The sequence below is a fragment of the Gigantopelta aegis genome, chromosome 3 (assembly GCF_016097555.1).
Source record: "Gigantopelta aegis isolate Gae_Host chromosome 3, Gae_host_genome, whole genome shotgun sequence".
In the NCBI taxonomy this organism is placed as follows: domain Eukaryota; kingdom Metazoa; phylum Mollusca; class Gastropoda; order Neomphalida; family Peltospiridae; genus Gigantopelta; species Gigantopelta aegis.
In genome coordinates this window covers 64303104-64316221 of record NC_054701.1, presented here as the reverse complement: position 1 = coordinate 64316221, position 13118 = coordinate 64303104, and the positions used below count along the sequence as shown (strand labels likewise).

Genomic DNA, 13118 nt, shown 5'->3' with positions numbered 1-13118 from the left:
CCGCCTTTGATATACGAGTCGTGGTACACTGAGCGGAACGAGAAATAGACCAATGGACCCACCGACGGGGATCGATCCCAGACTGACCGCGCATCAAGCATCAAGCGAGCGCTTTACCATGTCCCACCTCACCTTGAAAAGATACCGGACCAAGGAGAAATAAATAAATAAATAAAATAAAATAAAACAAAACAAAACAAAACAAAACAAAACAAAATAAAATAAATATTAATGTGGAGCTTCTATAGACCACTGCATTCTCTCTCTCTCACTAACCACTAATAACTAAATAGTATACAAGTAGTTTTTCCGGTCTTATTATGTTGTTGACTCTCAATTGCACATACAATCGTCACAGTTCCCAGTATAAAGTATAACGCGCACGGTGCATCTTTTCCTTGCATAACTGCACTTGTGATAACATATTAAAAGTATCCCATTCATTTGAATATCAAACGCTAGACGGCCTAGACCCTAATTATGTCTTTCAAAAAGGTTGACGTCGGAATTCCACCATACGGGAACCTGAACTCTTAAATGGAGATGCACTTGAATGCAAATACTTCGGTATAATGTTTCGGCCTTCCAGACCCACCTAGTATTTAACAATGACTGCGTCTTTTGTTAAAGGCGCGTTTCAACGATGAGACTTTTATTTATGCGTTTACTTTTCTGTCGTATCTTTTGCTGTTTGTTGGTTGTTTTCTTCTTTGAATTGTTAAGGGGTCGTTTTTTGTTTTTTTTGGTTATTATTATTGTTGGGTTTTTTGTTTTGTTTTTTCTAAGGTGAAAGAAGTTTGTTTTGCTAACGACACCACCAGAGCACGTTGATTTATTAATCATCGGCCATTGTAGCGTAGTAGAGTTATGGTATAAAACTGCAATATGTGATACTAACATGCCGCTTTGCATGCAGTTAGGCCATCATGTGTAGAGTAAAACTTGATATAGGACCAACCTGGCAGTGTCCCCTATTGGCCAGGTGACGTCACAATTCAAAATGGCTGCCAATGAACTATTTCTCCCTCTATTTGTATCACATTTAGAAGTGCAATCTATAACATCTATTGGATGTCAAACATTTGGTAATTTTGAAATATAGTATTAGAGAGGAAACCCGGTACATTGTTCTATTAGTAGCAAGGGATCTTTTATATGCAACACCCCACAAACAGACATGATAGCACATACCACGGCCTTTGATATGCCAGTCGTGGTGTATTAGCTGGAACGAGAAATAGCCCAGTGGGCCACCGAGGAGGATCGATCCTAGACCGACCGCGCATCAGGCGAGCGTTTTTACCACTGCTCTACGTCCCGCCCCAGGCGCGTTTAAAGAAAAATTATTAATTTTGTTCGTAGACACTCGCTTGTTACTAGTGAAGATGGAGAAAACGAAACAGCTATCCTGATGATTGCAAAATTGTGATACATTTTGTTTCTCCTTCCCATAAATATTTGACAAGAATTTGTCATTGTCTCATTATTTTTGCGGAGTGATATACAGCAAAAAAGTATTCCTTTCAAACGTCTATCACATTAATTTATTAACTACAGGCATAGAGCTAAGGTGGCTAAACCTTCTACAGAAAACGTTTCAATCAACATATTAGTATACATCATGCTACCACCCCTCATCCTAAAAGTAAATTTAAAAAATAAATGTACGTTAAACTGCTCCTTTCAGACAGAAGGGGAAATGTCTTTGACTTCCTTAGTTCCGTACAAAAACTGTCATTATTATGTTGTCAAACTAATGTTGGAGTAGCCGTCATCTTTGAGCGATGCGCGGTCGGTCTAGGATCGATCCCCGTAGGTGGACCCATTGGGCTATTTCTCGTTCCAGCCAGTGCTCCACAACTGGTGTAACAAAGGCCGTGGTATGTACTATCCTATCCACGCGCCTGTATTTGCTGCATTTGCTGATATTTAGACTTAAAAATTACAGCACTTGAAAAAAACTGGGGCAGGACACAGCTCAGTGGTACAGCGCTCGTCTGATGCGCGATCGAGCTAGGATCGATTCTCGTCGGTGGGCTCATTGGGCTATTTCTCGTTCCAGCCAGTGCACCACGACTGGTATATCAATGACCGTGGTATGTACTACCCTGTCTGTGGGATGGTGCATATAAAAGATCCCTTGCTGCTAATCGAAAAGAGTAGCCCATGAAGTGGCTACAGCGGGTTTCCTCTCTCTATATTTGTGTGGTCTTTAACCATATGCCCGACGCCATATAACCGTAAATAAAATATGTTGAGTGCGTCGTTAAATACAACATTTCCTTCCTTCTTTGAGCGATGCAGAAATGACGTATCGTCCAGTAAAGAATATCGGGAGTGGCTGTCTTCTTATAGACGATTGACGTCCAATAGCCGATGATTAATAAATCAATGTGCTCTAGTGGTGTCGTTAAACAAAACAAACTTCTTATAGACGAGACACTAGATAGGAATTCATAGAATCAACCACTATTTAATATTGCCAAAGCCAATTCGACTCTGTATTTGGTTTTTATTAAGGATAACAGTTTTATCGTTCCAATTAGTAGGACCCCCACACATGTTCCAAGCACACTAGTAGCTGGTACACTGACACTAGTTGAAATGAAATTGCGGGAATTTACTGGCCAGATGAAACAACATTTTGTGACAACAAACCTTATCACATTCATCACCAATGGCAGGATTGGTAGCGTTAAGTAGATGGAATGAAGAGTTGGTTGCATTTTTGCTTGTTTGGTGTTTGGTGTTGTTTAGTTTTGTTGGTTTGTTGTTGTTTTGTTTTTTTTTGCTGGGGGTTTTTGTGTGGGTTTTTTGCTGTTACTAAATAATCCCGCCAGTTAGTTACCTAGCATGTCGTGTCTCTGACTATGTTTTGTCTAGAATCGCGATGATTAAACTAGATTAAAGATAGTAATATAATATTTTAATATATTTATCCAATCTAATTAAAATTAGCTCCACTATTACATGTGGATCTAACACTAGCCAGTTGGAGCTCATGTCCACCAATCAAAACCTTACTTGCAGAATCATGCCAGTGATTTTAAAATATTTTGAAAATATTCCGAATTATCCTGAGGGTATACGATATGTTTCATGTGAATTACGAATACTTTATTTAGACCAGTAGAACTAATTTTAATCAGATTGCTAACAACACTGCGTAGTCTCCAATGTCCAGGGAACATTTCGTCTGTAGATACTAATTTAAATATTGACCAATCACACTTCGCCTTTTATAACGTTATTTGGGAGCATACAAATTCTAAAAATATCGGGCGAGTCTATTTTAGTGGCCGCAGTACAGCGAACCATACCAATATGTACGGGATGGGTTATCAGTCTTCAATTTTACATTAAAAATTATTTATTTATTTATAAAAAAAAGAAAAGAAAAGCAAATCAGTCTTCAGGTTTACATTACAAATTATTTATTTTATAAAATAAAACATGTTTTAAGACATTCGTAATTCACACGAAACATGTCGTATACCCTCAGGATAATTCGGAATGTCTTCAAATTATTTTTAAATCACTGGCATGATTCTGCAAGTAAGGTTTTGATTGGTGGACATGAGCTACAACTGGCTGGTGTTAGATCCACATGTAATAGTGGAGATAATTTTAATTAGATTGTATATTTATCAATATTATTACGACATTGTAAATACGACAAAGTAGTGGGAATGTTCTTACTTCATATTTATTATTCCCCCTCTCCTCCCCCCCCCCCCCCCCCCCCCATCCTCGACACTGAAGTTTTCGATCGTCCTAACCATTAAATAAATAATATAATAAGTTTCCGTGACTCAAGGCCTAACCCTTTCCGCCTAAGCCTCCTGGGCCTAATAATTTAATTGATTTAAATTATTTATATTAATTAGTTTTTTCCTTGGACCGCCCGTCTAAAATTGGCGTTATATTTGAAATATTAGTATGGAATGGAAAATTGTTTAACGTGCACATTCAGAACAAACTGTTGTAGCACACGCCTGTCCTGGGCATAAGTGCCGGCCTCAACCGGTTACACCGTCCAGGACAGGACTAGACATATTATGAATCAGCTCTCATATTTATATTGTTTTTTGGACACGCCATCTAAATTAAACCCTTCCCATTTTCGTTTAATGTCAAAATTGTCCCTATAAATTAAACACCTTCTGTCCGACGCCCATCCACTGCCCTTGCCAGAGACTGGACGTGGGGTGGATGTGCCTGAACCTCTTTTGGATATAGGCACGTAAATAAAGTAACAGTAACAGTAGCAGTATTATTTCCGCATATGACAGTGTCCAAAATTTCGGGGAAAACGTTTGTTTTTCACAAAACGTTGTTTAAAGTGTTTTCAAAATAAGCACGTTAAAAAAAGATCCAGCAAACGATAAGACTTTAACGTTATATATCTCATGTTATTAAAGGTGATTTCATAAACTAGTACGCTGATAATAGTTAGTTATACGTCAATTATATAGAGAGTGTTATAGTTTTTGTTACAATAAATATCACGAGATTTGGATGTCATTTGGCAGCCGCAACAATCTAATTAAAATTAGCTCCACTATTACATGTGGATCTAACAGCAGCCCATTGGAGCTCATGTCCAGTTGACCTTTCATTCGACCAATCAAAACCTTACTTGCAAAATCATGCCAGTGATTTGAAAAGAATTTGAAAACATTCGGAATTATGCCGAGGGTATACGAAATGATTCGGGTGAATTACGAAGTATGCTGGAAACTAATTGCAGTATAAAATTATATATGAAATTCGTTTGAAGACGAAAAAACATCCGTGATGGTATAGCCATAAAATCTGTTTATACTAGTATACAATCCAAAGTTTATTACTGCACTTTCCCCCTGGTTTTTTCAATGTTGAAATAGACCAACAAGTTCGCCTATTGCATAAATAGTCTCACCCGATATTTTTAGAATTTGTATTTGTGTAATTGGTCGATATTTAAATAGTTATTTATAGATGAAATGTCACCTGGACATGGCAGTCCATGGAATGCTGTTAGATCTACTGGCTAGACCCAGTAGAGCTAATTTTAATCAGATTGCAGCCGCATTTACCCTCTCCATCAAATATTGAGCAGTGAATAGACTCCATAAAATACTGAGCAGTGAATAGACTACTTAAAATACTACTTACCTCATTGTGAGTTGAAACCGCCTGAACACTGTGGTTTTCCATAATATATTTATTAAAAATTAGACAACAATAAAACAGGAAAAACCCTCAAATATATTCGGTTTTTTGGGTACCGAATAACGAATACGTATCACGGATAACCTGTATTTGCTGCACCGAGGTGTAGTTAATATAACTGCACTTGTGATAACATATTAAAATTATTCATATATCATTTGAATATCGAGCACTGGAAGGCATAATTATGTGTTTTAAACAGGTTTACGAGGAACCCCACTGTACACACGAACACATCGACGATGATGCACTTGAATGCAAATACTTCGGTATATTAATCCAGACTAACATAATATACTTAACAACCAAAAGCTCTTTTGTTAAAGGCGCGTCATGTCCTTTTATTATTATTATTTTTTAATTTATTATTAATCATTATTTTAGATTTGTTAGGTTGGATTTGTTTGTGTTTTGTTGGGGGGGGGGGGGGGCTGTGGTTTGTTTGTTGGGTCTTTTTCCTAGGACAATAATATATATATATATATATATATATATATATATATATATAATATATTGATTTATATACTCCATCACACGATAAACGGCCAATACGTAAGTTTATAATAATTAGGTTTTTTTCTTCAAATATGAGTAAAGTAAAGTTTGTTTTATTTAACGACGCCGCTAGAGCACATTGATTTTTTATCTTATCATCGGCTATTGGACGTCAAACATATGGTCATTCTGACACTGTTTTTAGGCTACTCTTTTTACGACAGGCAGCAAGGGATCTTTTATTTGCGCTTCCCACAGGCAGGATAGCACAAACCATGGCCTTTGTTGAACCATTTATGGATCGCTGGTCGGTGCAAGTGGTTTACACCTACCCATTGAGCCTTGCGGAGCACTCACTCAGGGTTTGGAGTCGGTATCTCGATTAAAAATCCCATGCCTCGACTGGGATCCGAACCCAGTACCTACCAGCCTGTAGACCGATGGCCTGCCACGACGCCACCGAGGCCGGTCATTCTTCAAATATGAAGACAGAAAAATAAAGTTTTATAAATAAAACAATAGGTGTATTTTTTACATATATTTCAGAGACAAAAAAACTATTATGGGGGTGTTTATGTTTCAATTTTCTTGCTTGCAATTTTCAATTAACATTTTCAACGGTCGAAATGACTACAACAAGAACCATGCAACCATGAAATCTACATATCGTTATTATTAGTCGCGTCGTTTGAACGCACCTTAATATCAATTCGGTTTCCGGATAATGCGTATTGTCAGACACGACTCATGCACACATTAATATATTCCGAATGCGGTTTCCTTCCTCCGTGAAACTGTTAGTAACTTAATCAGCGGAATAATCTCATGTTTCAGTCTTACAGTAAATCGAGACGTAGCTTAAAGGAACATTCCTGAGTTTGCTGCAGTTTTTAAAATGTTATCGACTAACAGAAACTTTTTAACGAATGTAATTACATACAAAATATATTTTTTCTGCATAAAATATTAGTGGCTGTATATTAAACGTTTTTTGATCGTTCTAGTATTTGTACTAGGTTAAATTTAATTTTAGTTCCTAAAATATCTTTTATTTGTACGTACGAAATTATTTGAGGACAAAATCTATTTTGGGCTTCTTACAAATATTAAGACGATCAGAAACACATTGAATATACAGACATTGATATTCTAAACAAGAAAATATATTTAATATGTAACTTTAATCGTAGAAATATTTTATTAGTCGGAAACATCTTACAATGCAGCAAAGTCAGGAATGTCCCTTTAATATAATTATAACAGTGCTGGCACGGTCACCTCAGGTGTGCATTGGCGGATCCGGGGGGTGGGGGGTGGGGGTGGCACAGGGGTCAGAATGACCATATGTTTGACGTCCAATAGCCGATGATAAGATAAAAAATCAATGTGCTCTAGTGGCGTCGTTAAATAAAACAAACTTTACTTTACTTTTAAAACGCAGTTGGGTGAGGGCCGGTACCAGGATGCGAACCTAGTGCTTATTGTCATTAAAGAAAATAGTTTTGTGTATTTTATGATGTTAGAGGGGTTTATATCATAAATTTCAATAGTGTTTTGTCTGCACAAGATGTCTACAGGCTAGTATGGTGATTTCGGAATGACTGACTGTTGTTAGAACGTCTGCAGGAGATGTCAGCAGTCAACCAACTAAGATGTGCTAGTGCCAGTAGTAGGGGAGCATAGTATATGGCTACAATCATGTGCCTCTAACAAGGCCAGAGTTAACTACTACTGAACATTCTCCGAAGTGGTCAGACAAAGCCCACAGCTAAAAGCTGATGGCATATGGCAGGTGAGTGGCATGGATAGTCACAAGAGACAAGCACATATCGCGGTTGGAGAGACAAAGACTGGGATTGGAGGTGGACAGCGAAAGAAGTTGAAAGAGAGGAAAGGGGGCAGTGGGATTTTTAAAAAAAGGTGTGCTAGTGTCTTGTCGTCATCGAGATGATATTGGCCTCTTTTTTTTGTGATCGCAGTGAATTTCAGATGAGATGATTAGTGATAAAAATTGAACTGGTTGTAGAAAATTATTATATTTAAGTCTCAGTGACACTGACTGACTAGTAGAGTTAGAGGACTCAAACTCAAACTAATTATTATTGTGTAGTGTCTGTTGCTTGTTGGGCCAGTATCATCATTTTGTATATTCATGGGGGTTTTGTGTATAAATTTGTGAAACTGTTTTGTTGTTTGACCTGTTTCTTGGACAATATGTCTTACTGACAGTCAATCTCTCGTCCATCTGTGACACTTACCATCTTTAAATATGACGGTTTTAACTCCTACACCACCGACACCGGTCAACAATGCATACTTGCCTTGGCTTTGTTTATCAGTCCCTCCAGATCCGCGAACGTCACCGACGACCGTCTTCTGAACGTCTGACTGGGTCGCATCTTATCCAGGCCTATGGCTATGGAATCCTTCCTCACGTGGGTGGCCAAGGAGTTGCTGAAACTCACGGAGCACTCTGACTTGGATCCCATGGAATCCATTGACCCTAGCGACCACCGCTCTGGCCTCGCCTTCTCGAGACTTCCAGGGTCGCCATTTTGGTCAGACTTTAAATGCTGGGCTCTTTTTACCCCGAAGCTCATGCTGCTGATGTCATTGCCGTCGGCGGCGACGTTGTTGTCGTAATCCTCCGTGGACGATGTGTCCTGTCTGATCCTCTTCACCCCGATGTAGGAGTCGCAATCGTCTGTGGCGGCGGCATTCCTTGCGATGTCGTCTGCTTCTTGGATGGGGCAGACGAACACCCCGCTCCGTCGCTTGTGGGCCGGGATGTTGCCCAGGTAGTTCTCCTCGATCTCGTCGTCCGACAGACTCTCGATGGTCGAGTTGGACGGGCGCCTGTAGTCGTAGTTGTAGTCGTTGCCGAGTCGCGGCTGCTGGTGTAGTTCCGGGACGGTGTCTTCGCGCTCGAACGCGCTCTCGGATCGCTCGAGAGACCTGGAGGATCTGTAGATGCCGGAGTCTATGGTGTCGCTGCTGCACGTCGCGCCGTGGTTTAACTCTGACGTCAAATACCTCGTGCTGTCGTCATCAACAACAACATCCACTGGAATCGGGACAGAACTAGATACGACATCAGATTCGTCACCGTTTGCGCTGGTTTCGTTGGTGGGAGATTCCGGAACTGGAATACGCGTCACAGCTTGGTCGTTGGTCAATGGGCTAAGATTTCTGGATTCACAGGAATCCGTTACCGGTTTGAGTGTGGTGTTTTCGTGGGATGAATCGGGTTTCGGTCGACTGTCTATGATCGATGGGTGTGATGAGTTGCCGACTGCGACTGAGTTGTTTTCTTGGTGTGCATGGATCTGGTTCGATGAATCGTCATGGGTGGATGACTTGTCGGTATCCGTGTCCGTTGTGTCATGATCCTTACGATTCGTCATGGTTGGAGAACTGAAAAATACGTAAACATCAAACTATAACAATAGTTAAAGAACATCTCCCAACACACAAACAAACGCACACACACACACACAAACACAAACACACACACACACACACACACACACACACACACACACACACACACACACACACACACACACACACACACAAACAATCACATATACACACAACCACACAGACAAGAACACACATTTTTAGTCTGTACATATTGTATATCTGTATTTCTCTTTTATCCATTTGTTTTTAATTAAGTGCAGTATTTCGTTTATTATTATATTAGTATTGCTGTATTATGATTATTATTATTTATTATCATCATTATCGTTGTCGACGTCTTCATTATCATCACCGGCCTCGGTGGCGTCGGGGTTAAGCCATCGGTCTACAGGCTGGTAGGTACTGGGTTCGGATCCCACTCGAGGCATGGGATTTTTAATCCAGATACCGACGCCAAACTCTGAGTGAGTGCTCCGCAAGGCTCAATGGGTAGGTGTAAATCACTTGCACCGACCAGTGATCCATAACTGGTTCAACAAAGGCCATGGTTTGTGCTATCCTGCCTGTGGGAAGCGCAAATAAAAGATCCCTTGCTGCTAATCGGAAAGAGTAGCCCATGTAGTGGCGACAGCGGGTTTCCTCTCAAAATCTGTGTGGTCCTTGACCATATGTCTGACGCCATATAACCGTAAATAAACTGTGTTGAGTGCGTCGTTAAATAAAACATTTCTTTCATCATCATCATTATCAAATAATATTATATCTTAGACACAAACAAAAGTTAGCAATATTCCTAAATAAATGCCTTGTTTGGTTGTTATTTTCAGAAATAAAACCACTATATGGCTAACTGGTTTGATATGTTAAGAAAGCAAAGATTATAGGTAATATTGGATATTCTTTTCTTTGTTGTTATTTTTGTTGCTTGTTTTTTGCAAACACACACAGAGAATATAACAGGCAGTAGGACAGACATTAGGACAGACAGTACGACATCGTGGTGTGTGCTGACATGTCTGTAGGAAAGTGAATATAAAAGATCCCTTGCTGCTAATGGAAAAGGTAGCGGGATTCCTCCGAAAGAGCATGAGTAAAAAAAATTCCAAATCCTTGACATCCAGTAACCGATGATTAATTAACCAAGGTGCTCTGGTGGTGTCGTTAAACAAAACAAACTAAAGAAGAAGAAGGAAGGAAGAAAATGTTTTATTTAACGACGCACTCAACACATTTTATTTACGGTTATATGGCGTCGGGCATATCGTTACGGATCGCACAGATAATGAGAAAGGAAGCCCGCTGTCGCCACTTCATGGGCTACCCTTTTCGATTATCAGCAAGGGATCTTTTATATGCACCACCCCCACAGACAGGGTAGTACATACCATGGCTTTTGATATACCAGTCGTGGTGCACTGGCTGGAACGAGAAATAGCCCAATGGCCCCACCGACGGGGATCGATCTCAGACCGACCGCGCATCAAGCGAGCGCTTTACCACTGGGCTACGTCCCGCCCTATAGAAGAAGAAGAAGAAGAAGAAGAAGAAGAAGAAGAAGAAGAAACCCTCGCTTTCACTCGCTAGATACGTCTTGCAATAACTCGTAAAATAAATGTTATCTAACTGACAATCTCGTGTAGCATTCCCGATTTACCTAATATGAGTAAGCTGAATAACAACTTTAATACCACATGTCGGTGGGTAAACGGATAAAGTAAGAATCGCCGCAAATGACTCACTCCGCCCACCGAACTATCGAGTTACAACTTCGATGTGTTGCTTCGTAATGTGTACACCTAGCTTACACAGACTTAGTTGCCATGATTTATACCTGACTACAATTTTCTTTTTCCGAATTTGATAGTTTTTTGGGAACTTCGCGTATACTTTTAATAATTAAACAGACCTGTTTCTAAAGGGTAAGCAAATTAGGTACATGTATATATGGCGGCAGTTTGTTTCTTAAAGGGACCCTAGTTTTCAGCACATGAAAATGCACACTAAGTTTAGTTGAACATTTGGATAAAGTTACAATTGAGTGAAACATGAGTCTCTGACTTTGAAATGGTGAAATACCCTCTAAAAATAGACTAAAACTCAACTCCATAACTGTTACTTCTCAGACGCATGTGCGTTTTTAAAAATATGATAAATGCATTTTGTGATATTAAAAACACCAGGATGACCAAACACACTTCGAATGTACGGAAATGGATAATCTAAACAATAAAAGCTAAGTAAAGTATGATTTTAGTTATAAAAAAAACCCGGCTCTAATAGTAAAAAATATGCCTTAGTGTTTTTTTTTTTTTTTTTTTTTTCTCTTTCACAATTTAGACCAATAGTCCAGTCTGTAAGATAAAATGAGCTGTTTTTCCCAGTTCGCCTCTCTTTCCATAGAGTTTGGTGTGTATGGCAGTTTCGATTGGCCACTCAGCTTGTCTCAGGTCTTGATGAATTGGACACGCCTGTAAGATGTGTTCTGCTGTTTGGTCTTCCAGGCCACAACTGCAGGTTGGTGTTGCTGCAAGTTTAAACTTTCTGAACATGTGAGCATTCAGTCGGTTGTGGCCTGTCCGGAGTCTCAACAGAGTTACTTGTTCCAAGCGACTGAGAAGGTGGTAATCATCTTGTTCTGTCCTGGGTCTGTTGGCTGCCTTTATCAAGGTTTTCTTCTCTGAGAAGCTAATGTTGTTGCTGGGCTGTACATGATTAGCTCCTAGCTTGGCTAGCCTGTCTGCTTCCTCATTTCCTGGAATCCCACAATGTGCTGGGATCCACTGTAGAGCTACTCGTCTTTCCTTTGCTACCTCTTGCATGGCTTCATTCAGGTGAGGAAGTTTTTCCCCTTGCAAGGCTTGTAGGACTGAGAGAGCATCTGTGAGGAAGACAACTTGTTGACAGTCTTCTTTTGCATCCTTGATCATTGTAGCAGCCTGAATAAGTGCATGGGTTTCTGCATTGTAGTTGGAACTGTGGGTGCCGGTTGGTACTTTTGCAGTTAGGGTATTTCTTGAAGGGAGCTTGATAAATATGCCTGCCCCTCCATTGGCCTTAGTGTTTAAAAACCAGGGTATGTCCCTTTAACACGTTGGACCAAGTGTGCGATTACTTATTACATATTAACGGTTTGTAGAATGTGTTTGGTGTGCTCTACATAAGCATTCATTTTCAATCAACGAAGAAACAAAAAAGTCCCTGTCAGGTGTTTTATCACAGGAAGACTGCCAGTCTCAGGCGATAACCCTTCTCTGACTATAAGAGGACTGCCACTGTATGATTACTATTTTTACGAGGACTGCCACCCGCACGATCTGCACATGGTGAGACTCTTATATGACTACACTTTGTGTATCACAAAAATTCGCATTGTGTATTGTGACGCTAAATACCATTACAATGATAATCTTTAAGTTAGGCGATAAGAAATATTTCACATATTAACCACAAATACACCCACCACAGGAAGAAACCCGACAGCACCCCTTTCAATAATGTTCCGGTTTCGCTCAGTAGTAGTAGTAGTGATTAATATGTCAAATGTTTTTTATCAGCGAACTCGAAAATGATCAGTTTAATTGTATTTAACATCAAACATAGGGTTTATGTTGTATTGGAGTGGAATCTTTGCCTACACGGTGGTAGGCAGCAATTCCGTGTTTTCGCTATAGAGTTATCGCTGGCTGAGAGAGCGATCATCAGTGGCGGATCCAGAAAATTCATGGGTGGGGGGGGGCGGTGACATGAGGTGGAATGCCAAAGGAACTTTGAGGGAGGTTTGGAGGGGGATCGTAAAAAATTTAAAATTAATATATAATAAAATTATAACTATCCCCCCTAGATCCGCCACTGGTCATAGCCGTCCAGTTGTCCGTCTAGCTCTAGAATGGCAGAGTATTCAGGCTAACTGGACCCATACTGTGACTGGGGTTTTCTCCCGTCCTAACACGTGCTCCACGACTGGTATCTCAAAGGTCGTGGTATGC

The 13118-nt window shown here is 39.9% G+C and overlaps 2 protein-coding genes across 3 annotated transcripts in view; both read right to left on the bottom strand.

The window, feature by feature from the left end:
• LOC121368419 (myogenesis-regulating glycosidase-like) overlaps positions 1–13118 on the bottom strand; it is a 182177-nt gene that overhangs the window by 13163 nt on the left and 155896 nt on the right. For both annotated transcript variants that reach the window (XM_041493144.1, XM_041493145.1), the window contains exon 2: positions 8031–9123. In XM_041493144.1, the coding sequence (XP_041349078.1) occupies positions 8031–9113 (1083 nt within the window). In that variant the 5' untranslated portion in view covers positions 9114–9123. The remainder of the gene's footprint in view (positions 1–8030; positions 9124–13118) is intronic.
• On the bottom strand, positions 11466–12059 carry LOC121368778. The gene has a single exon (XM_041493525.1). The coding sequence runs from the start codon at positions 12057–12059 to the stop codon at positions 11466–11468; it is 594 nt and encodes a 197-aa protein (XP_041349459.1).

Coding starts and splice junctions, on each gene's coding strand:
- LOC121368778 (XM_041493525.1), bottom strand. CDS start 12,059: ATGATCAAGGATGCAAAAGAAGACTGTCAACAAGTTGTCTTCCTCACA.